The sequence below is a fragment of the Streptopelia decaocto genome, assembly GCF_964273445.1.
Source record: "Streptopelia decaocto genome assembly, chromosome: 10".
Taxonomy (NCBI): domain Eukaryota; kingdom Metazoa; phylum Chordata; class Aves; order Columbiformes; family Columbidae; genus Streptopelia; species Streptopelia decaocto.
Window position 1 is genome coordinate 10,895,444 of NC_138665.1, and position 27,085 is coordinate 10,922,528.

A 27,085-nucleotide genomic window follows, 5' to 3' on the forward strand; every position below is an offset into this window, starting at 1 on the left:
CCCCACAAGAATCAAATCTGTTTCTTACTAGTCAATTTGTTTTATTTGGTGTTTTCCCATAGTAGTCAAATTCTGGTTTTTAGCCCCGTGATCCTTACATGCACATTAGCAAAATGAATATTATATTTTCATAGCATAACATTCAACCTTTATTTGGTATAGCTTGCTTCTGCATCAGCAAACAATATGCCTTGCTTTTAAGTAAGGACTTCACCCAAAACAAAGGATTCTCTAATTTCACAATACTGTTTTTCCTGAACTTCCTTTATTTCTGAACCTCCTTTGTTGCAGAAGCAAATTTTTAAAGCCTTAGCCTGTCAAGTCATCTTTTTCAGAATTTGAAATGGTATTATAGACTAATTCCATTTTATCACAACAAATGAGTAGTTAGGCATGACAATATAGCACTTGTAAGGGTTCCTCAGTGGAGTTGCATGAAAATGACTGAATTATAGTGCCAAAATATCTGAAATTCATGTCAGAGTATTCTCAGCTGAGAATCTAAAACAAACTACTGCAGTATTGCCAAAGGAAAATGCAAGTAATTAATAGAATAAACAACAGGAAAATAGCTAGTTAAATTCTTTCAGTTCTCTGTTTTCTCTGTAATTGAGAAGTCTTTTCTGAATCATTTTATTAAAAATAGCTTTAGTTAAGCTGAAGAAGTGAGGTGTGATAAGAAAAAGGGCTCATAGCACAGGTAGTACATAAACCCTCAGGGCAGCTGTATATATAGGTTTTGGACTCATGTTTTATGGCCTTTTTTATAAATGATGAGAAAGTTCATACCATGTACGCAGAACCTAAGTACAGGATCTTTAAAAATTCCATAGCCAGATTTAAAGACAATAGATACTAATCAAGTAATAGATACTAGTTAGAGAGATCAGTGCTGGGTCAGTTACTTCAGAACCTGGATCATTACTAAGAAAAGACACAGGAATCCTCCCAGTTGCTGTAACACCTACAATACAGATGATGTATAAACTCCCTGTTTCTCAGAGACTGGTCTGACAGCTCAGATGGAGGAGACAGACTGCAATAAAAAAAGCAATTCGAGCCTATATAGACATTCAGCACATTGAGACTTTGAGTTTTGTCCATTTTTGAAGAGAAGACCAAGTTTAATTTCTTTACTGCAGTATTTGTCAGTATTTTCCTATCTGAAATCCTAGAGAAAAAAGATCTTGACTTGTGTTCCTGTAAATGTTTGAAAAAGTGCTCCTTTCACTGTGCAATTATGGTTTTCCACATACCTGGAAATCACACTAAGGTATTAAGTACTCACCAAAATCATAGGAAAGGTCTTGGGGAAGCTTTGAGTTCTAAAAGCTGGGTGGTTTTTTTTTTTCAGTGAAACAGCTTTTTTTGGTTTTTGTTTTCTTTTCCAAACTGCAGTATTTGTGAATTAAGACACATATTTCTCCTGTGTTCTAGTGTAAGGGTTTCCCAACGGAGGGGCAGGTGCTACATTCTCTAAGCAATGCTGGACACTCCATTGCACTGTCCACGAGACAAACAGGGGGGCAGGGTAAGAGAAATGCAGTAGAAACGATGATCTCCAGCTCCAGAAAACATGGTCCTTGGCAACACAACTGGAACTACCATCGGGTGAACTAACCCAGGAAAACGGCTCCTCGTGTTCATCGATGCCATGTTGTGACACCTTCTCCACAGTAAGTTTCTGAAAACATTTTTCATGCTACAGCTTTCAAATGTGTTTGGCTAGGAAAGAAAAACAGGCGATGGTGTTTGGGAACGGAGATACACAAGCTCGGCCGCGTGGCTTCGTCGGCATCTGAGCTGCTGCACGTGATGATTGGAATCCTGCAGACCACGTTTCCTCCATCAAAAGCAAACACAGACTGCATCCCATCTCTTATTTCTTCTGCTTCCCGTCTCCAAGCAGCTAATAATTAAATATTTTGTTTTCTAATCAAAACACATTCATAAAACAAAGTTCATAGCAGTACTGTTGTAGCCTAAGCGTTCTGAATGCACGTGAGGCACCATACATCCCTAGAACTCATCTCCTTCATAAAACTGTAGCTGTAGTGCTAGTGTAAGGCTTTAAAAACACAAGTGTCAAAAAGAGCATAAAGAATTGTGCAGCTATTGCAAAATACTTAACCATGTTACTAGGCAATTTCCTTTCCAACGGAGCTGTTAGGCAGCAATGCTCCCAGGCTGCTTCACCTCCTGGCGAGGCTGTGGAAGTCGTGTCTACCTGAAAGCTGTGAATTTGGTACATCAAACTGAAAGGCTTTTTTCTTTTTTTTTAATATACTTTCACAAAATATGAGATTCGCAAAACAGTACAAAATGCACACATTTCAGGTTTATATATAAATAGTGAGTACCTCTTACGCTATGTAAAGTGAATTTTCTTTCACTTGAGAGCGTCCTCTTTAAGCCGTCGTTGATTAGGACAAATGTAACGGAAAGTGGCAGTGTCCACATTTTAGCCGTGACAAGAAGAGGATTGGGGAGGGATAAAGAATATGAACACAAATTCTTGCACGATAGCGAAGGTCAGGTCTCAGTATTCATACCAGGGCGTTGAACAGGGCTGTGTGAGCACCATGTGCTGCTGAGCCTGATGCTTCCCAGAAAGCTGCAGGAACCCCCGTGGGACAGTGCTGGAGGACCCGTCCTCTCAGGAGGTTCTGCCTTCTTTGAAGGTTAGTTGGTGACACAAAGGACGAAGCTTTAGATCCTTTTTCTGCCTCAGGTGCCACGGAGTGCTCTCAATAGTTGCATTCATGATAAAAGGAGAAGGTGCACCTTGCTAAGCTTGACTTCTCTTTTGGTAGAGAGTGTTACAGGTATTAATGGATACATACTTGATTTTCTTTCTGGTTAAATCTGTAATTTCTTCTAGTGTGAATGAGATCTGACCCTGTCCTTGAAAGCATCCAAACACAGAGTTTTCTTTTCAGTGACAATGTAGATATCTCATGTCACACGGACAGACTGTTTCACTTGGCAGCTTCAGCTCCGTTCTTGTCTCTAGCATAGCCAAGCATCCAAATGGTATTTGCTAAAAGTAAACACTGCACACACTGCTGTGACCTGTATTTATCACTTGGCATGAAAATCAGGTCTTTTTATGCGGTTAGAAGCCCAGCGCTGTGTGGTGGTGAAGGATCCTCAACTCCTGGCTTCGAGCAGGGAGTCGCCTGCGTCAGCCCTGGGACCAACCCACAGGCACTTCAGTTTTGGGTGTAGCTACACTAAGGCCCACAATCTACCCTCAGGAAATGTGCAGTTTTCATCACCGCCATTGGACGTGACATTCCCGTAGCTGATGGCAGAAGTTGGCTGGAGGTGCTTTACAAAGGGCTGTGACCGGTTTGCTTTGGATCGCTATCTACAGGCACTTTGCTGTCCTCATACCTGTCAGCTCTGCTGCTCCTTGGAAAAGATCTCGTCCCTTAATTGAAAACTGACCATTAGTGACGTACCTGCTGTTGGTTTGCATACAACTGGACATCAAACCTACAATATTACTTAAATGTAAACATACACCTCTTTACAAAAAATAAACACATACCACCACTCTAACCCTAAAGCCTAGAGCATTAAGAAGCCAGTCCAATCCTAAGTATACGTTAAATAGCTTTGGAGTAAAATTAAACAAAAAGCTAAATTACAAGCATGTAAGATCTTCGTTTGCTGCTGATTCTTTTCTAGCCCCAGGTCATGATTTACATCTTTGCACTGTCTTGTTTTGGTGGTTCTGCTGACTGTGTTTCCAGTACTGAATATTTAACTAGGGAGAAAGAAAAACAAACCACATTAGTACAACAGGACACAATGGAACCAGAGTGCAAGCAATGGGTACCCGGCACTGGTTGGTTGTATGTGACATTGGAAGAGCATTTGCAGCAGCCTTGGTTATCTGCTACTGAAAGAAGGATCACGCTTTGCTTGTATAAGACACTCTTGATGGCTGAAAACATGAAAGCTAAATACTAACTGTTGGCACTTGAAGCGTGAGCTCCTTGGTCCCTTACCATGGCTTTCTTTGTTGTGCAATAAAGGGGGACAAACACTGTGGTGGGTGTTTCACAAAAAGCTGCAGCATCGCCTAAGTGGTGTCTTCATAAAAGAGGCACAGAAACTCAGTACAGCACGAGGGACTTAAGAATGTCCCTCAGTAAAGCTGCTTTTGTGGCCAGACACAGGCAGGGTAAGGAATGCAAGGTTCTCACCTTGGGGTTCCTCGCTTACGACAGCTTCCATGTTTTCTCCTTTCACATATTCTGCGTTAAGTCCCTCTGAGAAGCAACGATAAAGACAGTGAGATGGGAGAGTAGAAAGTAAAATTTGCTTTGATGCCTTAAAAACTCTGGAAATGGGCCTATCTGCTGTAAAAGCTAAGGCGCCTTTTTTGCAACCCCCTCTGCATTAACAGCAGTATAGAAACATCAGTAAACCATAAACAGTGCTGAGAAAGCATTGCTGGATTTTAAAGTGACTGCAGAGGCTTGCCTAGAGGGCACAGCTCCTAGCAGCAGCCCTTTCTTCTGAGTCTCTTGCTTCATCTTTATCACGCGAGGCAGCCGGGCTCATTACTGCGCTCAGGCGCTCAGCTAGAAGAGCAGGGAGCAGGTACATCTTTGGGACGGGACTGCTGTGCAGGGGGGGTGCGCCTCAGCGTGGATACAGGGTTTTGTTCTCATTAAATCTAAGTTATGCAGAGCTGCAAGGAGCAGTTTAGAGCAGGGCCGTGGTGACGAAGCAGGATCCCAGTGGGGTGTCAAATCACGAATAAGTCACTTATTTAAATGCAAAGAGGTTTCCAATGTTTGCGACAAGTGCAGCCCAGGCTGAGGGGCAAGGCTGGGCGCTGCCAGGCAGGCGGGTGGCTGCAGGGTGACAGCAGGAGGCACTGCAAGGGGAACGGGCTGGCACCGCCAGCCCTGGCCCAGCCCAGAGCTGCAGAAAATTGAGTTAAGAGTGTCTGGGGTGCGCCATGTACCTCAGCCATCCCCTACAGCTCCTCTAAAGAACCTCTGTGGAGAGAGGCAGAGTGGGAGTGCTGTCCTGTTGCATCCCAACAGGGAGGGAGCAGGGAAGGGGAGGGGGCCGTGCTGCTTTGCAAAGGAAGGCTGAGGTAATCCACTCTGCAGCAACACAACACACATTTCTTAGGCATCTGAACTTGTTTACACATCTAAATGCAGTGAGAAGTGTGGCAGGGACTTCTCTATGCCTCACCACCAGGCTTTGATGGGGCTAATTTGTACCTCACAGGGAAGCAGGCAGGGAACGGTGCCATGGCCGAGGCCAAGCAGCACAACCGGAGCAGCAGTGGGGCAGCTGCTGCCCCCAGGGTGTGGGAGCGAACAAAACTTTCTGCAACTGGCTAAAAAAACTCCATAAAGCCCCACGCCAGCACAGACGCTGCAGGCTCAGCACAGGCTCAGGGCTGAGGGACCCGAGAGGCTGAGCAGCAGCCACGGACAGGGCTAGTGAGTGGGAGATGCGGTGTAAGAAGAGAAGTGGGCTACAGATGTACACACGCTTTAGTGGAACCAACACATGCTCGTCGGAAGAGACTCAAAAACGAGCAATGGATCTGCAGCCTCACCACAGAAGGATGGCTGGGCAAGGAAAAAAGCTGAGCCTGTTCCTCCGTACTTGGAGCAAGTGGTCAGCACACACCACCACTGCCTGCTCTAGGACATGTGTTTTGCTGGGATAACACCAAATGCAATTTATGTTTTTCAATAAAAAGCCACTTTTGCAGTGGCTGACGGCTCTTAGATTTCTGTCATGCATTGCAATGCATCTAAGGCCTGACATTAGCCCAGCATGCCATGTCTGATGGCTTAAATTAATCCTCCTTTATAATTAACTTTAATTTCCTGCAGCTTTTCTGGGGCTTTGTGTGTCTCAGCTTCCCCCTCATCAAAGCCTTTACTCTTTTTTTTTTAATTATTTATTCTTGCCAAAATATCATTTAAGTGGGGGGAATATACAAGGGTGTTTCATTCCATCACATTCATTTGACTTTTCCTGCTGATCTAATTTACCAAGATGCTCCTGCTTGTTTCAAGCAGAACTGGGAAAATAGCATGATTCCAGCAGAAATTTCCAGCTCTGAACACCCTTCCCCCAGAGCAAAGGAGACTCACAGGAGATTTCATTTGATTAATTTGGAAAGAGCTTTTTCCAGCTGTTTACAACCACCCCAAAATGGGTTGCAGGAGCCCACCATGGCCAGTCCAGTGCCATGAGATGAGATTGTTGGGACACCTCCTGCAACACTTACACCAAGCAACTTTATGGGGCAGCTCATGCAAAAGGCACTTTTTAGGAATAGGAACCTTTGCTGCTTAATTTGCACTGAATTGCAGTGATTGCTGCACACCTGCAGAAGGGTGGGCTGGGCTGTACCACTCATGGCTGCCAGAGCTGCAGACACCGGCTGTGCTTCCTTCGCTGCTGCCTGGTGAGTTTTTGCCTCTTGCTGAGAATTTAGGGGTTTGGTTTTGTTTGGTTGGTTTGGGGTGGGATGTGTTTTTACATATTTACCCTGTTTGGTGTTGGTTTGGCCTTTGGCTGCGATGGTCAGTGGGTGCGTGTGGGGGGCTGTGCGCAGCCTTGGGGGTGGCAGCAGGTCCTGGGGCTGTCGCTGCTGAGGGTTCCTGCCTGTGCAATGCCTGACAGGGCCAGGGCGCTCAGTGGCCCATGGCTGGGGCGGCTCTGCCAGGTCTGAGTCACTGGATGCCTGACACCCCTTCTTGTCTCCAGGCTGGAAAATGGCAGCAGGGTTCAGGGGACAAATAGGTGGGTGCTTGCGGGAAGGGGGGAACACTTACGCTGGATGCTGAAGCAGAACTTCTTCTGCTGGTAGGAGATGTAGCTGGTGACCGCCCCGATGAGCGCCATGGCCAGGCCGCTGGCGATGCCGGCGATTGTCCCCGTCTCTGCCACTCCGCCTGTGGGGTGCAGAGAGTGGGTGCTGTGCAGGGGGGGCACCTGCCCCACCCATCCCACCCTATCCCACCACTGCCCCGGTGGTACCTACCTCCACCATAGTCATTGTTGCTGCTGCCCCCAGAACCTGCAAGAGATACCAGCCTGCCAGTGGCTCCTCTGCTCCCCCTGTGCTGGGCAGGGGAGGGGTGGCAGGGCAGCCCCAGGGTGTACGTCCCCTTGGGGTGTGTCCCTGCTCCCCACACCTCTGCCTGGCTGTCACGGTGGTTCCTCATTGCTTCTTGGAACAGTCTGAAGCTGCTCTGCTGTCCCACCATGTGTGCTCGGGGGGAGCCTCTGCAGGGGACACCTCTGCCTGCAGACAGCAAACCTCATCCCCACCTTGCACCGCCCTTGGGGTAAAGAGCGGGTAAATGAAATGTTGTTGGATAGACAGACGGCACGCTTGTGCCATCACAGGGAGGTGACTGGTTAAGCTCCATAATGTCAGGGAATCTTCACTTGGCTTGAAGTCTATTTTAAAATCGCTTTCCCTGGAGAAACTGGGCTGTGAGGAGAAGCCGCTTCTGCTGGAAGCTGCAGTCCTTACCGAGCCACTTACATGCTGAATTTATGGAAGCAGGTCAGCATTGTATTAATGCCTCTGATGTGGTTTGTCCTTGGCACAGAGATTCATTAAATGTTGATTGGGCTTGTGGTGTTCATCTCTTGCTTGGCTGCTTTTAATATTTAATGCTGTGGATCCTTGTGAATGTGAAGGCTTATCAGATTGTTGCTGATTTTCCTCCTTGTTTCAACCATCAATGGTTGTGTGGCAGAAAGCAAATGAAGGCTTATGCCCCCTCATGGCACGGGGGGGGTGCATCTGCTTTTGAGATGGATGGGGAGATGTGGGTCCCAGGCCTGGTGGCAGCTGGAGCTGCAGAGCCTCCAGATCAAAAATAAGCAACTCCAACTGCTGGCACAAGGTATGACCATGAAGGCCAAAAACTGTGTTCCCCTGGCCCCACGGCTGAGACCCCTTATCCCCACATGAGCACCTCTCGAGAAGGCGAGCGCTGCTCTGCACAGGGTGTTTTGTAGGACTTTGGCTGGTATGGTGATTATTGCCCGAGATGGAACTGCTAAAGCAAATAAATGTACGTAGGTCACCGCTTACCTTTCTTCTTGTCTGGGCTGTATCCACCGCCGTCCACAATGCCGGCCAGGTCGTCATCTGAAAATGCTTTAAAAATAACAAGAACAGAATGTGGTTGGCACCCGGAGGCAGGTGTGGTCACAATGGGAAAGGCCACGGGCTTCACGTGTGCTCAGTGGCAATGGGGGAACTTGCTCTCTCAATGTGCATAAAACGAAAGTCACCCAGAAAAGCACTGAAGCCGCCTTCCCGGGAGGGCAAACGCAGCCAGAGCTGCCTAGAAAACAACACAATGGGAAGAAAAAATAGTGCGTACCTTGCTTGGGATGAGAGGGATCCCAAAAACTGAGCGTGTTTGGATGAGCAGGGCTTGGAAATGGGACTTTTGGGGGATCCTGAGCAGGGGTCACCTCTGAGCATCACGCACCCAGGATGGGACCAGCCTCCTGCAAACTCCCGCTCCTGGGGAAATTCTTCTCAGCCGGGCAGACGGAGGCTGCTCTATTTGAGTATTTTCTATTCTGAAGAGCTGTGTGGGACTTTCTGTGCAGCAGGGCCTAGAGCAGGGGTCTGCACACCCATTTAAACCAGCGGCTCCCAATCAGCTGGCTACTCAGTCCCCAGCGAGAACAGGCACCAGTTAATAAGCAGTTCTGCTTCTCTCCCAATTACCAGATATTAACAAAATGTTTAACTACAACTTATTTTAAGCTCATAGAAGAGGTAATAATTGACTTTAAGTCGAGCCTGAAAGAAATACCCCTGAATCAAAGTTTAAATATTTTTTTTTTTAACTGAAATTACTGATACATTTAGGAGTTCATGAAATGTTCTGGGGGCTCAGCCTCAGCTGGCGGAGCAGGAGAGAGGAAGAAACACCAGCCTGGCCCAGGTCCTGCGGGCGGGTAGAGGATTCTCCTTCCCAGAGGAACTGAGCACCAGCACATCTTGGTACAGGCGAAAAAGTTCTCTCACAGTTGTAGTGGGAACATTTAATTCATGCAGGACAACCACAGAGAAACACAGTCTGGGAACCAGCAGCTGAATGAGTGGAGCTGTTGAACCCCTCGGTTCTGGTCCCAGAGGGAGCCTGGGGGTGCAGCAGGGAGTGTGATGAGAGGAGACCAAACACTGAGCCAAGCCAGTGAAAGGCTCCTTCTCTGATGCTGCACGGTGGGAAGGGTTACCTTTGCCTTAATAGCCTGGAAGAGACTGCCTTATGCACTAGATTACCACAGAAAACAGATTTATGGGCTTAGTAATGAGTATAAAAAAGGAAAAAACAACAAAAAAACTACTATGCCAGAACCTGGAGAGGTCCCAGGCAATCCAGGGTGCAGCATTGCAGGGGAATGCACGTGCTGGTTTGTGACCAGTGCCACGTTCCAGTGGCTCAACGCCTCAACCTTTCCTGCAGGAGTCTGAAACCTGAACAAGCCCACGATATCAAAGTGCAGACAAGTCACCTAGTTAATACAATCTAATAAAATATCTGACTATTCATTACATGTGTGAGCAGAGTATATGGCCATCTCGACATCAATAAACTAGCTGTGCAAAGTCTGTTTTCTAGCTCAAGTGCTCAAGGGAACAATCCTTGTAGACAAATGATTCATTCACCAGAGTATTTTAGAGATGGAAAAAAAAATCTCCCAGCCCATAGCGTATGTTATGCCAGGACTTAAGCCTGCCCTAAATTTATGTCTTGGCAATGACTGCGAACCCCAACAGCACATGCCCTCGGTTAAATAGCTGTCAGGTACAGGGACGAGGGGGAACTTAAAACAATCACCGTGGTTTAACAGGTCAGAAGAGACCCTGGGAAAGCAACCCACAGGCAGGCAGCGTGTCATCAGGCAAAGCCCCTCTCTACCAAGGACCTTCCCTCCCCTCGGTGCCTGAGGAAGGGGCTGTGCTGCCTGCGCGGGCAGGGCAGGGGTGCTGGCTGCAGGCAGGGGCTGCGGGCCCCAGAGGGGAGCGCCTCTGCTTCTCCTTGCCCACCAGGAATGGTGTCTGGCACTGAGAGCCTGTTCCCAGGAGGGGATGGGGGACAGCGAGGATCTGCCGCAGGTCCCAAGGGACAGTCAGTGTGGCAAGCGGGATGGAGAGGGGAGGTTGACATACCTTCACCTGGCCTTATGTCCGGTCTCCCACCATCTTTCCTATCGTTCTTATCATCAAAGGCATCAGCCAAGTCCAAATCCCCAGGATACTTTGCTGTAACACAACATGGGGGGTTAGCAGTGCTGGCCACAGGCTGGGGATCTCAATTAACTAAGGAAATGCTCAGCTTTGCCAGGGAAAAGTGCCAGTGAAAGAGATGAAGCCTCTGACACAAGTATCTCCTGGTTTCGCTATACGGCATCATGGCAGATCTTTCAAACCCATCCCGTTCTGTGCCCCTGTGCTGCTGTGGGGAGAAATGCCGTGTTCCTCTGCGGAACAGCCTCATGCTGTGGCTCGAGTGCCGGGCAGCTGGATAAATCAAGTCAGGTAGAAAAGGTCAGAGCCAAACAGGCGCTCCCAAGGGCCCAGCCAGCAGAGGGGACAGAGGCGGCTGTGCCGCATTGCCGTGCTGGCTGGAGTGGCCAGCGGTTTGATTGCTTGGTGATATTTTCCTCCATGAACCCCCCGTTGGTACCCTGAGCAGCCTGGCTCTGGCAGAGTAGCTATTGCCTTTGCCAAAAGGAGGCTAAAACCATGGCACGGAGCCAACCTGAGCTCCTCAGCCCTCCCGCCAGCTTGCACCCTAGTTTATTACGATCCAAAATTGTTTGTTTTGTTTGTTTCATATTTTTTTTTAAGTGTCAGAGTGCCTTTCGCCAAAACTGCTGGAGCGGGGAGCTGACAGGGTTCCCTGAGCCTGTGGGACAGCGTGCCGGTGAACCCTGGCACAGCTGGGCTGTGTGCTGTGCTGGGGAGGACAGCAAGCCCACAGCCTGAAAACAGGCAGAGGAATGCAAAACAGTCCAGGAGCCACCAAGATCCCCAGGGGTCTTTTTTTATTTTCCCTCAGTGTCTCATGTGAACAAACAAACTAGAAGCTGGAAGTACCAGGTGAGGGGCAGTGCCACCATCGCTGCGCATCCCAAAGCATTTGGCTGCGCTGGCAGCAGAGCCAGGACAAAGCCAGGGGGGCTGGGGAGCTCATGCTCACCTGGGTTAGGCTTGCGGGGGGCCCTCGTAGTTTTTGGCTGCTTGGTTGTGGTGGTGCGGAGGACATCCCCAAAGCTGTTGTCTGAAGGGAGGGGAAAAAAATGAGACCAACATGACATTACCCTCTGAAACACGCATTTGGACGAGCACGGAGAGGGGATCCCCTCCCCACAGGGAGACTGGGGCTGTGCTGGGGCGGTTCAGTACTCTGGTCCCTCCACAGCCTCGGCTGCCCCTGACACCGGGGCACGCCCTGCCCCTTGGTGCCCTAGGGATGCTCAAGCCCTTGGTGTAGGTGGCAGGCGTCTTTGCAGGGATCCCCTGCACCATGGCATGTGTCCATGGAGCTCTAATTCGAGAAGGGGACAAGCAGGGCTGCCAGGAACATGCACCCACACATGCTGCCGGCAGGGCGCACGCCACGCTCATGAGAGCTCTGCCACCATGAGCACAGTCCCATGTCATCCCCGTGATCTACCCACAGAACAAAGGAGCAGGACCAGGTGCCACTGAAAAGGTACTTCAGAACGTGCCACCTCATTGATGAAATCTCCCACCTAACAACAGCTAATGGCTCTGTCCAGGCTAAAAATTTTTACAAATGCTGTTGGTGAAGCCCCCCAACATGGCTCAGGCAGGGGTGTGTGGGCAGTGGGGGAGGGGGGATGGCGAAACGCTGGTGCCCATCCTCAGCGAGACCCTGGAGATCGGCTCTGCTGGCTCCAACAACAGGGGAGCAGGAGGAGGTAGTCACCTTTTAAAGTCACCTGTTGTTGAGCACCAAAACATGCCAGAGCTCATTTGTCTACACCCAGTTCCAGCCTCCTGGCTGCCAGGATGGCTCCCTGTTACTTTGGGGAGTGTTTTCCCCAAAGCCCCAAAGGCGAGCACACTCACACTCCCCCGGGCGCAGGGAGCTCTGCAGTACCTGGTTTCCCTGGCCTGGGGAAGGGCTTCGGAGTGGGCTTGGCTGGTTTGGTGGTGGTCTCCAGAGGGGGGTCAAAGTAATCAGCCAGATCAAAGCCTGTTGCAGGAGAGAAAGGACCATTAAAACCCTCATTGTTTGGTGGGGATGGTGTGAGGCTTTGGGCACACATCACCTGTGGGTGCTGTACTAGTTATGTTGACCCCCATTGTTGGGGGTCAATGGCACCCGTGTCGGCGTGGAGCTGAAAAGGGCATCCAGCTGCTTCACTGCTCAATCACAACCGTATTGCAGAGCCTTCAGATCACCCCGGCCATCATTTAACCCTCCCCGTCCGAGCTGTGGCTGCCACCCACTCCTAGCCCGAGCGACCCCAAAACAATGTGTTTTGTGGGGGAGACCTGTCGCTGTCCTGCGGCACCTCCCAACAGATGGTGCAGACGAGAAGGTGCTGTGGGGACTGAGCTGGTGGTTGGGACCCATCTGCTCCCTGCACGGCTCCCTGTGAGTGACCCTGGGCTGAGCAGACGGGGCCAGGACACAAGAACCCACTGCAGGAGACCCTGGGTGAAATAACTCATCCAAAAAGCACTCCGCAGGGAAGAAAAAACTCGCCAAGACAAAGCCTCAGGCTCGGCATGTGTCCATTTCCCGGGGAAAATTTATTGGATCGAATGGGCTCTCGTTCGGGCTGTGATCCAAACGCTGAAGCTCTGCACGTGCTTCAGACACTTGGCTTTTCTTGTCTCTAGCAAAGACCACAGCGGCCAAGGAGCTGGACAGTCCGATTTGCTCAAATTTGTGCCAAGATCTTTATGCAAGGGCAAGCGGGTTCACTTCCGAGCACTCCCCTGCTGCAGTTTATTTTAGGCTCCTCTTGCAGGGTTGAGCAACCCTCAGCTCTTGTGACCATGCTATATTTAAGTAGGTATGTTTGGCCAGAACTGAGCCAGAGGAGCTGCTGGCAAGGAAACCTGGGTGAATTTAAGGGAGCTTCCTCAGCTGGGGCAGATGCTGTGGAGCCAGCCAGCACATCTGACAGGCACAAGCAGTTGGAGAGATGTTTTCACCTGGATGGGGAAATGTCACCAGGCTGGGCTTTTCCATGGGGGTTGGGCATATCTTGGAGTAAAAGAAGGAAGGAAAATATCCTCTGGGCTCCCTCCTGGAAGAACAGCTAGCATGTGCCGTGCAGGCAGAAACAAAAGCCCTTGTATGGCTGAGCAGTGATTTGTGTCTTTTCCGTTGGGATACTACAAAAACTGTGTGAAATTCAGCCTTGGCCATAAATGCTCCAATGCCACTTGTCTTCAGCAAGGACAGAAATATCAATATTGCATTTACTTTGGCCATACGGGAGGAGCGCACATATGCCCACCATCACCAGCTTTCCCACGGGCAAGGGAAGGTGTCCCAAAGCGTCTGCTAAGGCTGCAGCACCCACCAGCAGAGGCGCAGCCCACAGCAGGGTTCGCATGGTTTAAACACCCATGGGAAGCAAACCCATGCTGTACTTAAAAGACACGCACGCAAGGTCTCACCTGTCCCACCTGCTGGCTTTCTGGGTCCTTTGGGAGTGGCTGTGACAAAACAGGGAGGAAAATGTTAGTTGTGAGCATCACTGAAAATGTCTCACTTGTGCTTTGAGAATAAATGGCAAAGATTTCACCATGAGCTTTATAGATGACCATCGCTGGTCTGTGTTTGTCAACTTGGAGCCCAGACCACGAAACCCCCGTGCACGCAGCATGTGGCCCCAGGAGAGGAGCTGCCGGTGCAGGAGGGTGAGCGGCTGCAGCCCCGCACAGCATCGGGCAGGATCTGGCTCCGCACAGGCAGCGTCCCACTGGGCAGAAAGCTGAGTGCTGTAATAAACTGCTCTGAATTCAGACTCCCAGAGACAGCAGCAAACAGAGCAAGGACAGATGCTGTACAGAACAGCATGGAAAACAACAGTAAGCTGCCAATATTTTGTTGTTTCCTGCCCGGTTGGCTAGTTAAACAACAGATAATTTCCAGGGCTGCCTTTATATATAGGAGGTTTCCCATCAGCTGGAGGAATTTTGGTGACACCTCAATGCTCAGATTCCAGCTCCCCCAGCTGCTCCTGGGCTAAAACAAGCTCCAGTGAGCCTTCAGGGGGATTGAGTTGGTTTGTGTTTTGTTTTGTTTTCCCTTGTAAACCACTATCTATTAATAGTGGCTAGCATTGCCACATATATGAATAAATTATGAGCAAGAGTTGTAGCTGCTCTGTTCCCATTAATTTTCATTTGCACCTCTGAATACTGGAGTACTTCTGTTGGGCTCTATTTCCAGTGTGCCGCTACGGTTTGATGTGACCCGACGTCAGACCCTTCGTTTGCTTTTATTCCGGGACTGATGTGATGAAGTCCAAGGCGGGATGCAGCAGCCGGGGGAGGCTGAGGGACAGCGCTGTCACCTGCCCCTGCTCTCACAGCTGGGACTCCAGCCTGGGGAAACGCTGCTTTCCCTCTGCAGGAGGTGGCTGTTGGGCATTTCTAACCAGGTGTCTCCACATACCATATTAAAGGGCTTGCAAAATCCTAGATGAGATCACTCAGGCCTGTGACCAAGCCTGATATCCCATGGTCTATCCTATCCCCCTCCTGCTGAACCCGGCGTGCTGCAGGAGAGATGCACGGAGCATCCGGACTCTACTCCATGTAAACTCTAACGTAACACAGCACAAGTGTCTGTGTGTTGTTAAGACTATAAAGTGAGAGGTTTTGAAACTTTTTTTAGCTTTCATTTAAACAGCTGTGGGTGTATTTTGTGTGATTACAGGGGCCAGCATGACTCGCAGAGTGCCCCCTGCTACCGCCCAGCCAGGCACTGGGTCTGGGGATGGTCACCATGACCCACACGAGGAGGGATGGGCAGCAAGGGGTCCTGGGCGCTGGGGCTTGCAGCTCCACCACAGCACCTCTGTGGCCAGGCAGTGACAGGGAGAGGCAATGTGTCCAGGGGCAGACCCGGCTTGGGCTCAGCCCTCAGCGCTGCGAACAGGCGTTCGATGTGCCCCTGGGAGGGAGATGAGCCTCCTCCCGTCAGCTGCTGTGCTGGCGGTTGGGTTATCTCTTTTGGGTGTAAAATGAGAGCTGTGCTGCCCTGCCTGGCCAGGCTCAGCAGGTTGCCTTCCCCGGGTGGAGAAGGAGAGTGGTTAATGCATCATCCTCCAGGCAAACAGGGGCATGTTTGATAGCAGGTGTTACTATGACAGGCAAGGATGCCAAAAAGACATGGTCAGTGCTGCTGCTACATCAAAGCACTGGTGTGCCTCCAAGGTTTGGTCACAGAAATCAAAAAGCGAAGGGCACAAGGTCAGCAACCAGCTTCTCCAGGACTATCCCCAGTCCCACCGGCCGGCAAGCCCAGGCACTGCATCTCCCCAGGCACACAATGAGGTGCACCGTATCCTCCACCACCCTCCCACCAGCATCAGATCACAAAAGAACAAATCACATCCACTAAAATCTATTTGTTTTCTCCTCTTTAAAAGAATAAATAAACACGACTTACGTCGCTTGGTGGTGAGGTCATACAGGGCATCTTCTAGGTTGAAGTCATCTGTGTCATCCCCATGACCTGGAGACAAAGAATCAGCACTGGTTGTACTCATTCTGCACAAAGTCAACCGCCTTTAACTACAGCACAGCTAGACTTGTTTGCTCAAATAGCTTTAGTTTTTAGAGGGCTTTCCGCTTTTTTCTGAACCTGACCTACCGTCAGTGATGAGGAAGACATCAGCCTTCTCCAAATGCTGTGACTGTTAAATTGCAGAGCAGTCATCTCTGGATTTTCCATTTTTCTGCCCTAATGGATGCGGTATAAAAACACATGCTATGCTTAAATTTGTCAAGGAGAGCCTACCAATTCATCTCTCAAGTTGCCAATCATCTGTGGCTGTGCTCATGATTATACGTTTGCTAAACACCATGAAAACATTGGGACAGCACAGACAAATCCAGTGAAAAACAAAAAAGCCCTGTGCACCTCTTCCTTGCAAGTGCCTTCCAACATCAAAGGGTTTGTATGAAAATGCTGCTGCTGGCTGCCAAGCACAGTTTAGCATTTCAGAGACCGCCTGCATCGTTCTGCCTTGATAATGCAAACCAGGACCAAACCCCCATCCCAGGGATACACCTGACAGGCACAGGCAGATTTTTTGTTAGAGATGCCTCACCACAACTCCAGTCACTTTATAATATCCCAGGGATAACTTGGTGCTACACCATGTTCTCCTGTGATAGGGCCAGTTAATCCTTCCTTTCTCCGTCTTTTTTTTGCATGGCGTTAATTACTGTTGACTTACCCTAGTTCTGAATGTGTTTGTCTTGATAAATTCACACTTTTACATCTCAGAGCATGCTGAGTAATTAATATCCTTTGGGTTTGCTAAGTACTGCAGCACTGCAAGAGAACATTAAAATGGCTTTCCTCTTATTCCGACTGCTAAATGGATTTAGCTATTGCCACCTGAGCTCCAGCATGCTTCATGAATAAATTTAAAGCTTTACTGACAAGGGCAATAACAACAGGAAGGCACCAGTCCATCAGAAAGCAGGTATCAGCATTTCAGTGAAAAACTTCTACCAAGAGTGGTCACTAAGTACTGCAACACCTCCAGCTCCGGTTTCACTTACTCACACATCACATCTCGTTTCATTTGCTGTCTATTTAAACGTACACTCAGCAAACCCGAGGGTGATTTAAATGCGGGGTCTGTGGCTGGACAGTTGCTATGGGCTTCTCTCTCCTGGCAAAGCACTCAGTGTTAAGCTGCTGCTTGGGGGGTGTGTAAGTAATAGATGTCCCAGCCCAGGGCGGCGTTTCTGATCGAGATGAAGGATGCCAATGCTTCCCATGTGAGCCTGGACGAACAGCCGGCCACAGACGATGTCCTGCGCAGGTGGAGCCCAGTTCCCACGCTTGCACAGGGTGCTGCTGAACCACCAGCACATCCCTGCTGAGATCCCACAAGCTCGTTAGTGCAGCGGCTGAACATCCCAAGCTTGCAACTCTGGTAATTTTATGCAGGTTCCCTTTCCCAGCATGGCTTTTTCCCCAGCCTTTTCTGGGTTTTCAGGAATCTCGGGGTCTCTGTCAATCTTGTCTTTCTATTTTAAACACTGTTTAAAAAAAGGTGGAAAGGGGAGACCACAGCGCATCTCTGGCAGGATGAGAATCACTACAAACTTGTCTGGGGGAAACGCACTGTTGCTGTGTCTCATTTTGGTTCCCCCTGCCTCTGCAGCAGGCAGGGCGAGCTGGCAGCAGGGGTGTGGTGGTGGCACCAAGACTGGCATTGGTATGCCAGGAGCCATCCCCTCTCTACCCCCGCTCCCCCTGCTCTCTTTGATTAAAACATGTTAAGGGTGTTGATTTGCTGCATGCCAGCCCCGCTGACAGCGCATCCTCACTGTGCTCTGCCTTTGACGTAGGTGCCCAAATCCCGAGTGAGGGGGAGCGGGTGGCCCCGGGGGTGTGTGCAGCTCACCATGCCTCTGCTGAACAGCTGTGGGGGCCAGGGGGCTGCATGGAGACATCCCCCTCAGTAAGGCCACGGGTCCTGCGGGCATTGTGAGTGCCTCAAAAAATGGGCTCCCCCCTGCCTGGCTTTGTGGGGCTCACTGGACTCGCCGGCTGAGCAGCCCTTATACTTCCCCGGGTTTGGTGACGGGTCCCCTCGGCATCTCTCCCTGCAGGACAGGAGGAGGGTGCGGCTTCCAAAATCAGCCTCCCCAGAGCCAGCTGGCTCACCAACGGGTCTCGAGGCATGAAAGGTGCCCAGAGTGCCCCATCCTTGCAGGGCTGATGTAAAACAGCAGCCGCTAATGTGTCCTGGGCTGCTGCTGTGTCCTGGAGATCCTCCCGCTGGGGAGAGCCACCCATGGGGCTTGGGTAAAGGTTAGGAAAGTGTCGACACACTGAAATCACCCGGTTAAACCTTCCCCAGGAGCTGTGGCACTTGGCACAGCCCATTTCCCAGGGCTTTCCCACCGCTGCCCACTGCAAACCGAGATCCTTTTCCAGGGCAATTTAAATCTAGGAATCCCCTGGCATTGGCAAGGATTAATAATAGATTGCCAGTTAATTGAAGCTGACAACATCTTTATTTCATGCAAAGGGTGTTATAGAGACGTATTATACCTTTTATGGATCAATGACCAAGCACTCCTGTCAAAGGCACGCAAACTTGCCTGCCTGCTCTGGCAGACAAGAGCTGAACGCTTCCTTCCGCATTCTTTTTTACAGTTCCTAAGTGGTAACAAGCCAGATGCTTAAAAACCAACCAGCACTTGGTACGCATGTTTACCTTGCAAACACAGCTTTTCAGGAGGCAGCGCTGCTGCTCCCTGCACTGTCTCATGCAAATCCCTTTGCCTCTGAGGCCCCAGTCCCACTCTGCAATTGCTGGAGGAGTGGGCTCCTGGGCTTCTAAAACCCATCCTCTGATGGGATTCCAAGTGCAGCACACAATATTTTTATATTAAGGGTTTATACTCTCCGGGAGAAGCTGAGGCACATGTCTATGTACTACAGCTCACAAGCATCCCGCTGTGAGTTGCAGAGGTGTGTGTCTGTGATGCATGCTTAGCGGTCGAGGTCCTGCAAACCCCGACATTTCAGCTCCCCCATAGGATGTACCTGCGCTGCCAGCAGCCTGGTATGGGACTATAAAACCACTGATATGAGAAATCATCCTCCACTGATTGCTCGGTGTCAGGGAGCAGTACAGGATCTTCGCTGGCATTGATGACTATTTTGTCGAGTTTTTTTCTCTACCGTTGCACTGGGTCCTTGGCAGGATTCTTGTCTCTGGCTGCTGGGAGCAAAGGCACATCCCCAAGGACAGCTGGGACGAGAGGGGAGCCCTGCACACTGCTGGCTGGGGAGCAGTCGTACCAGCGCTGGAGCATCCATGGGGCTGCAGGTCTATGGTGAGGGGGAAAATAGGCAAACAAAGCGTGTTTTCCATATTTTTCTTCAATACGGCAATAAAAAGAAACTAAGCTGGGACACTGCATGGTAGCCAACATGAATCCCCCAATGCCAGAGCATGGCGATGGAGGGACCCCAAGGCTGCAGCTGTGCTGGGTGGAGGCTGTAAAACAGAGGTGTGAGCTATGGCCAAGCTGGCACCGCAGGCTCCCTCGCTTCACACCGAGTCCCCCTGCTTTGCTGGGGGTATTTTTAATCAGAGCTAGCTGCTCTTTGAAGGTAGAACGGTTTTGTGCCTTAATGTATTCTTTCCTCATTATTTCTGTAGTACGCAGCTCAAACACACAATTGTACTCGTCAGCTTTTTAGTTTTTACAATTATATATATATTCTAATTAAGCCCCACTGTTTGACAAAGCTTGAATTACAGTATCATAATTCACACCCAGTATATTGCGAGGCTGTCTGCAGCACTCGGAACGAGGTGTATTCCATTTTTAGTGCCAGCCCACGGATCTCTTTGTGCAATATATATATGTGTTTAGCTTCCCTGGGAATTGAGAGCTCACGACAGTACGAGATTGACAGCCTGGGAGATTACGGGAGAATGCAAAGCAGGTACAAGGGCAGCGGAAAGTAATTCCAACTGCCTGACTTTAATGCATCTACCTTAGGAGTGACGCAGCAGGCAGCGAGTGGGAGAGGGGGGGAAAGCACGTGCTGAGGTAACCAAAAGCACCAGGGTGTCCCCAGTGACCAACCTCATCCTTCTGGCTCTGAGTTACGGTGTTGGCACAGGCAGGCGGTTCCCTGTGCAGGGCACCCACGGCCATGCTGGCACCTCTGGGCAGGGCGCTGGGGATGGAGGGTTTTCGGGTGCAGTGTCACGCTGCCCGTGCTGGGCTGCATCCTCGCAGTGGTGTTTCCCACTGTGTCAGGAGAGATACAGCCTCAAAGGTCTGCGGGGAACAAACAGCCACTCCTCTGTGGCCACAGGGCTGGTCTGCAGCAGCCAGGGTGCCGCCAGGGGTCCCCAGGGACCTCCCCTGGAGCAGGGAATGGCACATCAATACCAGTTGGAACAGTGACCCTGGTCAGCACAGACCAGAGCTTCAGACTTGCTGATGCTCTCTACCACCACTGACTGAGCGCCAGCCCCAGCCGCTTGCCAAACACGTGGTAAAGTTACTTTCAAGTGCCAAGTCGCTTGCAAATCTTGAGTTCTTGCTGACTGCTAAGACCAAGGCGCAGTCCTGTGTGCCCAGGGAGAGCAGAGCTCTTTGGAGCTGGGGCATTGCAGATGTTCTCTGGGAGCAGCTCTGGCAGGCCAGGCGGGTAAGGACAGTCTGGAGCAGCCGGACTTCTCTCCAGAGACGTGCCCAGGCTGTCTCCTGGACACAGACCGCCTCCTGAAGTCAGCTCTGCTTTGAAAGGCAGACTCTGAACTTCCTCCAGGCCGTCCCTGCACCAACACGGCAGCAGCAGCCGGCCGGGCGAGGGCAGGCAGGATGGCAGCAGGGGGGTGGCTGACACGGGGCACATGGCCCTGGCCTGGGCACCGGCACTGAGGGCGGTGGGACACAGCCCCCACCTGGGGTGGCCTCTGCGCCTCGCAGGGGATGAGGCAACGCTGCCATCCTCATTCTACATCCCCAACGAAACATTTTGATTTCCAGAAGTACTAATCAAAATCACTCTTGATTATGGCAAAAACAACCTCTGCGGATTTTTTTTTTCTTATGCAATTAACAAGGGTATATGGTAATTCCAAGCAATCTTGCTCTTGAGATTAAAGGCAAGCCTGCCAGGAAGCACATGAATAAAGCTTTAAGATGAGAATTTGCATAATGAAGACCTTCTCTTTTGTGGAGGGACTAATGGTGGGTATGTATGAAACTTATTAACAGAAATGCCTAAAAGCCGGGCACACCAGCGCAGACAGGACGGGCAGTGCAGCCCTGGCATGGGCAGTGCTGTCTGCATCTCTGGGCAATGCACCACGCTTGGGTTTTTAATCCACAAGAAAATTCTGCATTTTAAGCCACAGGAAAATCCTGTGTTTCTGTGCACTGTGGCAGCTGGATGAGAAGTAGATGTCTGTTGCAATTTGATTGCAAGGATTACTAGGAATAATTTAAATTATTCGGTGGAAGCATCTGATACGCTCAGCACCCAGTGAGAGTGATGGAGGTAGCAAGGAAAACGTGACCAGCAAAACCGGCCTGGGTCTGGTGGGCTCCAGACTCCTTCTCAGCAGACACCCATTAGCACCATGATCTGCGACCAGGCCAGAAAGGCCACTGTCTTGATGAGCAGGAGAAGACAAGTCCTTGCTGGAAGCTGCCCACCGAGGTGCTGAACGCTGGAGGGATGCTGGTATCCATCCACCCTGCATCACACCATGGGCTGCCCTACGGTCCCAACACATCTTCTCCCCACCTCAGGTGGGAGACAGTCCTCCAGGTTGCTCCCAAAGCACTCGAAGAAGCAGTGCTGTCCCGCACACCCTGCGGTGTCCCACGTCCCCAGGGAGCGGCTGGTGGCTCCGTCTCTGCCACCACACTGGGAGCCACTGGCAGGTTTGCAGAGACCAGGCACAAAACACAGCCAGGAAGAGTTTCTCATCCACTGCCATCTCGTGTAGCCTTTCTCATTCCTCCACAGCAAGATTTAAAACCCCAGAGGAAACACGTTTGTTTCCTCTTTGCCAACAGCCACACCTGGTAACTGGCCCAGTAAATACTGGGAGCACCTGCATGGAGCCTGCAAGGAAACCTTGAAAGCTGAGGGCTGAGGACAGGGGCTGGCCTCTTCCTCCTGAGTTTTCTCATGTGAGAAGAGCCCCTGCTCCAGACCTGTCCGCAGGAGGATGAGCTTTGCCACCAGGCTGCTCCTCCCCCAGCACTGCCTTTCTTGGAGCGACGGCAGCTCCAGCCCCACCACCAAACCCACCAGTCTCCATGACCACCAGCCAGCTCCCAAGGAGGCACAAAACACCCCTAAATCCAGAGGTGTTTCTTCATGCCAACTCATCCCAACTTTCTCCTTCTTCACAACATTTCTCTTTCACCTGCTTTGATTCTCACTGACTCAAACCAGTGGGGGATACTGTATTTCCATGTTTTATTAAAAAAAATGAGATGAGATATTAATGGAGTGGCTCTGTCCTAGCCAGTTGATTTTTCTTTCCAAACCAGCACAAGGTTGCCAGCTTGAGGACGTAGGAGCATGGCAAAGGGGTCTTTCTTCACACACTTGGGGACTGAGACGTGAAGGAGCAAATTTGCTGTTGTAGGAAAGCACAGGGGTTTTGCATGTTTCACTTCTCTGCCAGTGTCAGTACATCACCACGTTAAAGCTGCAAGCTGGAGGGGGCTGCAAGCACCAGCTGGCTCAGCTAGAGATGTCCTAATCCTGGGGTGACGCACAGAGCACCCCTGGGCAGCCACACAACATCTGTTTTGGGGGGGTGCCAGCCCAGGACTGCAAGTGTGCAAGGCTGGGGAGGGGGAAGCGAGTGGCCCATGTCACATGTCACGTTGCATCAGACGCTGCCATGCGATGTGACAGAAGTCACAGCAGTGAGGCCGTGGAGGAGCCCCAGTGCCCGGGAGACCGTCCTGTCCCCGCAGGGTGGCGGCTGCAGCCCCAGTGCTTGCGGCACCGCCAAGGGTCCCTGTGTATCCTTCATCCTGTGTTCCCACCCCAGCCTGTGGGTACAACCCCAAGGAGGAGGGTGACTGCACAGCTCCGTGAACTACACCATGCTCAGCAGCAGCCTCGGTGCAGGGACCGCCAAGGGCTTGATCTGCTGAATGAAAGTGTCTGGTCCCAGGGAGGCTGCAAAGCCTCAGGCTGGGCTGGAGCCCTCAGGAGACCAGAAGCTCCCCAACCCTCTTGTGTGCCCCAGGCTCCCCAAAAGCACTGGTCAGAGCAGTACCCCCCACCACAGACAGATGAACACCTCCAGGTGCCAGCAGCAACAGCTCAGAGTGAAAAGCAAAGAACCATCAAGGGCAGTGCTACTGGAGCTAGAAAAGGCTTCATATCAGGTTTTTCCACAGGATGCATTAGACTAGCAGCCATTCCTGGGGTCTGCCCTATCTCTGGTTCCAAAGCATCATCCTCTCCCTGACCCCATGAGAAACAAACATTTCACCACGTCTCCTTCCACCCCAGCATGGTCAGAAAGCAGGTAGCCTTGTTCTGCCATCACAAGATGCCAATCAAAATGGTTTTCTTCAGTATCAGCACTCAAAGCTTTCAAGGTTTCCAAGGCTCTCTGATGCCTCAGTGCATAGAGTGGGTGACGTTTTCTAAGCTACTTTTAATAAGACAATCGTTCTTTGAAGTTTGTGTCAAAGAGGTCTCTGCTGCAGCATTGCCAAAACCTGCTTTCAATTAGTCCCAGATCAATTGCATCGGGAACAAAAGGCTGGAAAGTTTTGAGCACAAGTATTTAAGGTTCCTCCCCTTGTGGGGTGTGCCTGAGATCAGCTGTACCTGTGATGAGGGTATCAGCCTGTCTCAGCCCTCCTGGGTGCTCTGCTGCTGAGCCTATGAGGAAAATCTCTGACCCTCTCTGTGACTTTGGAAAAATGCTCCAGGTAACCCTCGGTAATTTGAAGGTGCATCTGATGGCAAAAAGAGCTCTTTCTTCTTTTCACTCTTTTGTTGTTTGTTTATATATATATATATATATTTTTTTTTTTAAAGGAAGAACAATTTATTATACCCAAAGGGGGAAAGGATGTGGATGGCATCATTTTTTTTATTTCCAGACCCCAACCACTTTGCAAGTGGCAGAGGGGAAATTAGCACTGACCCCACTTCACAGATCAGGGAACAGTTAAAGGTGACTTTCTCGGGTCATAGAAGAACCAATAATGTCATCCAGGACTTGGGTTTGTCACGCTTCCTCATGCAGGTGTCTGCTGGAGAACTGGATTACTGGTCCTGCAACAAGGGAAGGGGAGACAGGAGGTGCTGTGACCCTGTTGCTGAGCAGGAACTGGGCTGTTTTCCTGCAGCAGAGGGCACGCAGCCACGGCCCTGTGCGGCGATGCCAGGAGCCAGCTCTGCCAGGGAAAGGCAGGATCCCAGCTGGAACCAGTTTGGGGGCAGCCTCGGCACCGCCTGTATCCAGCTGTGCTGCCCCTGCCCTTTGCTCAGCATCAGCAGGCACAGGGTGGGAAACACGGGCTCCAACTCAATTGCTTCGTGACCTCTAGTGAAGGTAAAAAATCACAGCAAGTTCCTTTTCCTCCTACAGCTGTGGGTGCAGGACTGAAAACTAGGGTGCTTTCATGTTTTCCTGCATGCAGTCCGCCCAGAAACATTACAAGGCACATTCACAATAGCCATTTGATTTCTGCTTCTGCATTAAGTAATGACTATGAATTTGCCCAGGGCCAAAGATGCCTGTTTATCAACAAGACAACAAATTGTGGCATGAAAGCATTTTGTTCATAAGCCAGCACAAAACAACAGATAATAAAACCAGTGATGCAGAAGCCAAAAGAAAACTGAAGCAGGAGATTAAATGCTTATCACCTGATTCCCGATGGAGAGAGATTGCTCTCATCAGATATAGATCAAGAGAAGACGCTGTAGTTAAAAGTAGGTAAATAGGGAATTACAAGGTAAAAATGCTGGTTCATCACTTGGGATGCGCTGCTCCTGTTGTACTGTGCTACTTAAAATCGGAAGCACAGCAGCACTGGAAATGAAGACTTGGGTGATGCCGACAGATGGAGCGAGGCCCCGGGAGCCCTCTCCTCTGGCTGAAGGCATTTGTCTGTCCCTGTCACCACAGCCTGCAATGCAGGGCCACTGCTGCGGCGCAGCCCCTGCAGCTGCCTGCTTGCCTTTCCACAGCACCTCGCCCTGCAAATACTGGCTATTTGGATCAGGGTGGGGAGCAGTTTAGGATCCAGCCCCTCCTGCTCGCTGTCTGCACCCTTCTCACATCGGCTGCACTGGGATGCACAGGGCTCACCCGGCTTTGGGTGAGGTGGCTCTGCTGCTCCCTGGAGCATCGCAGACCCGGGACTGCTACGTCCCCCTGTGGGAAGGGGCTTCCAGCATGGAGAACAACAGGGAGGCGGGGGCTGCATTTTGGGCAGACGGTGCAAGAACTGGCGGTGATCGTTAACCACTGATCATGGCCAGCCTGGTGGCCACACCACCACCACTCTAGGTGTGCCCACGGCAAACGAAGCTGTGCCACATCCTTTGGCTCTTGTACCAGCTCACTTTCAATAAGGTGGGTTTGGCTCCTTGCTCTGACCGAGGAGTTTGGAGAACCCCCTGGAAGGAGAGTTTGGGGTGTGCATCCCCCCTGCTGCTGCCTGTGCCCAGCACAGCCTCACCCACCTCCTCTGTTATGTAGGTGGGAAAGGTCTACTGAAATACTTCTGCCGGGGAAAAGTGTTTCTGTTAAGACAATGACAATTTATCAGGACAAATTCTGAAAGTTCTTGTTATAGAAAATAACTTTATTTAAAAAATAATTTAATTGCTATAATTTAAAATGTCATTTTTAAGTCATGAAAGACAGCTGTTAAATCCTGAGATAAAAACTTCTAGATAGTGGTGCACAGCTACCTGGTTTTTCCTCCCATCACTAGGGCAACAGGTGCCTTAAAACCAGAGCACCGTTTGCTATTGATGTGGCAGGAAATAATTTAAACACAAAAATAGCAGCACACTAAGTTCAGAGAGAAATCCACCAACAGGTGTCTCCTGCTCTCTGACCCTACTTGGGGAAGAAACAGCATCAACGTTTACAAAACCAACAGTTTGTAAACTGTCACTTTAATTCAAGTGTTATGGCTCTGAGATTTCCTCTCCAAAAGTACTTAAATCATTCACTCAGTTAAGACCATTGTTACAAAAAAAGACTGGATATGCCTTTTTTCTTTTCAAACATATGCTTTAACCTCACTTTAAAATGCTCTATTTTCTGTATGAGGCCAAAGACACATATTGGGATCAGTGTGCACTTTTAAAAACACATGTGAGCTCAAAGCTTAGTGCTGTTGTATGGATTTTTGGAAATAATGAATTCTGGCTTCCTGGCAAATAATTACAAACTGCATGGCACCCGCTCAGTGTCTCTTGACAGTGCGTGAGACAGTCTGTCACCAGCAGCAGGAGCTGATGCCCAGTGAGTGGGGCCAGGCTGAACACCCGCACCTGGGTTAGAAACCAGCCTGGTTCAGGGTCAGTAAAGCCGGGCTTTGTCTGGGGGAGAAGGGGATGCTCAGGGCTGGCTGTACGTGTCACCTTGGACGGTTTGGCTTTGTGGGGCTGCAACCACTTCAGCCCAGAGTTGTGATGACATCAGGTTGTATGGGGATTTCTCTGGTCGAAAGAATTTCCAGGGTGGGAAAATGTGCTGGGCAAGGGGAAGGTTTTGCCAATTCTTGGTCTTTCTACCTCTTCATGGCACAAGATTGTAAGTATATTTGGGCTTCGCAGTGGAAATTATGCAAGTCTCTGAGAAGAATGCTTTGTACCAGAGGGCAGGATGGCACCTGGGGAGGTTTTGGCTCAAAATGACACAGATGCAGCCCGGAATTAGCTTTGCTCAGATTGTGTTGTCTGGGAAGATGACTCAAGTCTCGCAATAGCAAGGACACCTGAATGGAGGTGGCTGGTCATCACAGAGACGTGTTCCACCAAGCTGCTTGCTTTCATCCTGTGTCAGTCATACAGAGTTCTGATAGAGAGATAGACAACTTTCCCTAAGCTCCTACTCCAAAAGCAGGTTTGTCAGCAGACAACGCTTTATGGTCACAGATTAATGTACTGTTTGAAATCTTATCTTGTATCTAAGGTCCCTTCTGCAGCACAAGCACCTCTTTTGTCACCCACAGCTGTGGCTGGAACCCTCTTCTGCTTGTTTAGCTCTTGCATCCCAGAGCACACAACGCAGTTACCCCGAAACA

General features: G+C 50.3%; 1 protein-coding gene across 1 annotated transcript in view; it reads right to left on the minus strand.

The window, feature by feature from the left end:
- The window catches only part of CD99L2 (CD99 molecule like 2), a 32,423-nt gene continuing 5,338 nt past the window's right edge, over positions 1–27,085 (minus strand). Inside the window, exons 2-11 of the mRNA XM_082062135.1 lie at positions 15,711–15,776; positions 13,709–13,747; positions 12,171–12,266; positions 11,244–11,324; positions 10,211–10,303; positions 8,108–8,173; positions 7,040–7,075; positions 6,831–6,950; positions 4,215–4,280; positions 1–3,772 (exon numbers count right to left, since the gene is read on the minus strand). Of these exons, the coding sequence (XP_081918261.1) occupies positions 3,708–3,772; positions 4,215–4,280; positions 6,831–6,950; positions 7,040–7,075; positions 8,108–8,173; positions 10,211–10,303; positions 11,244–11,324; positions 12,171–12,266; positions 13,709–13,747; positions 15,711–15,776 (728 nt within the window). The 3' untranslated portion in view covers positions 1–3,707. The remainder of the gene's footprint in view (positions 3,773–4,214; positions 4,281–6,830; positions 6,951–7,039; positions 7,076–8,107; positions 8,174–10,210; positions 10,304–11,243; positions 11,325–12,170; positions 12,267–13,708; positions 13,748–15,710; positions 15,777–27,085) is intronic.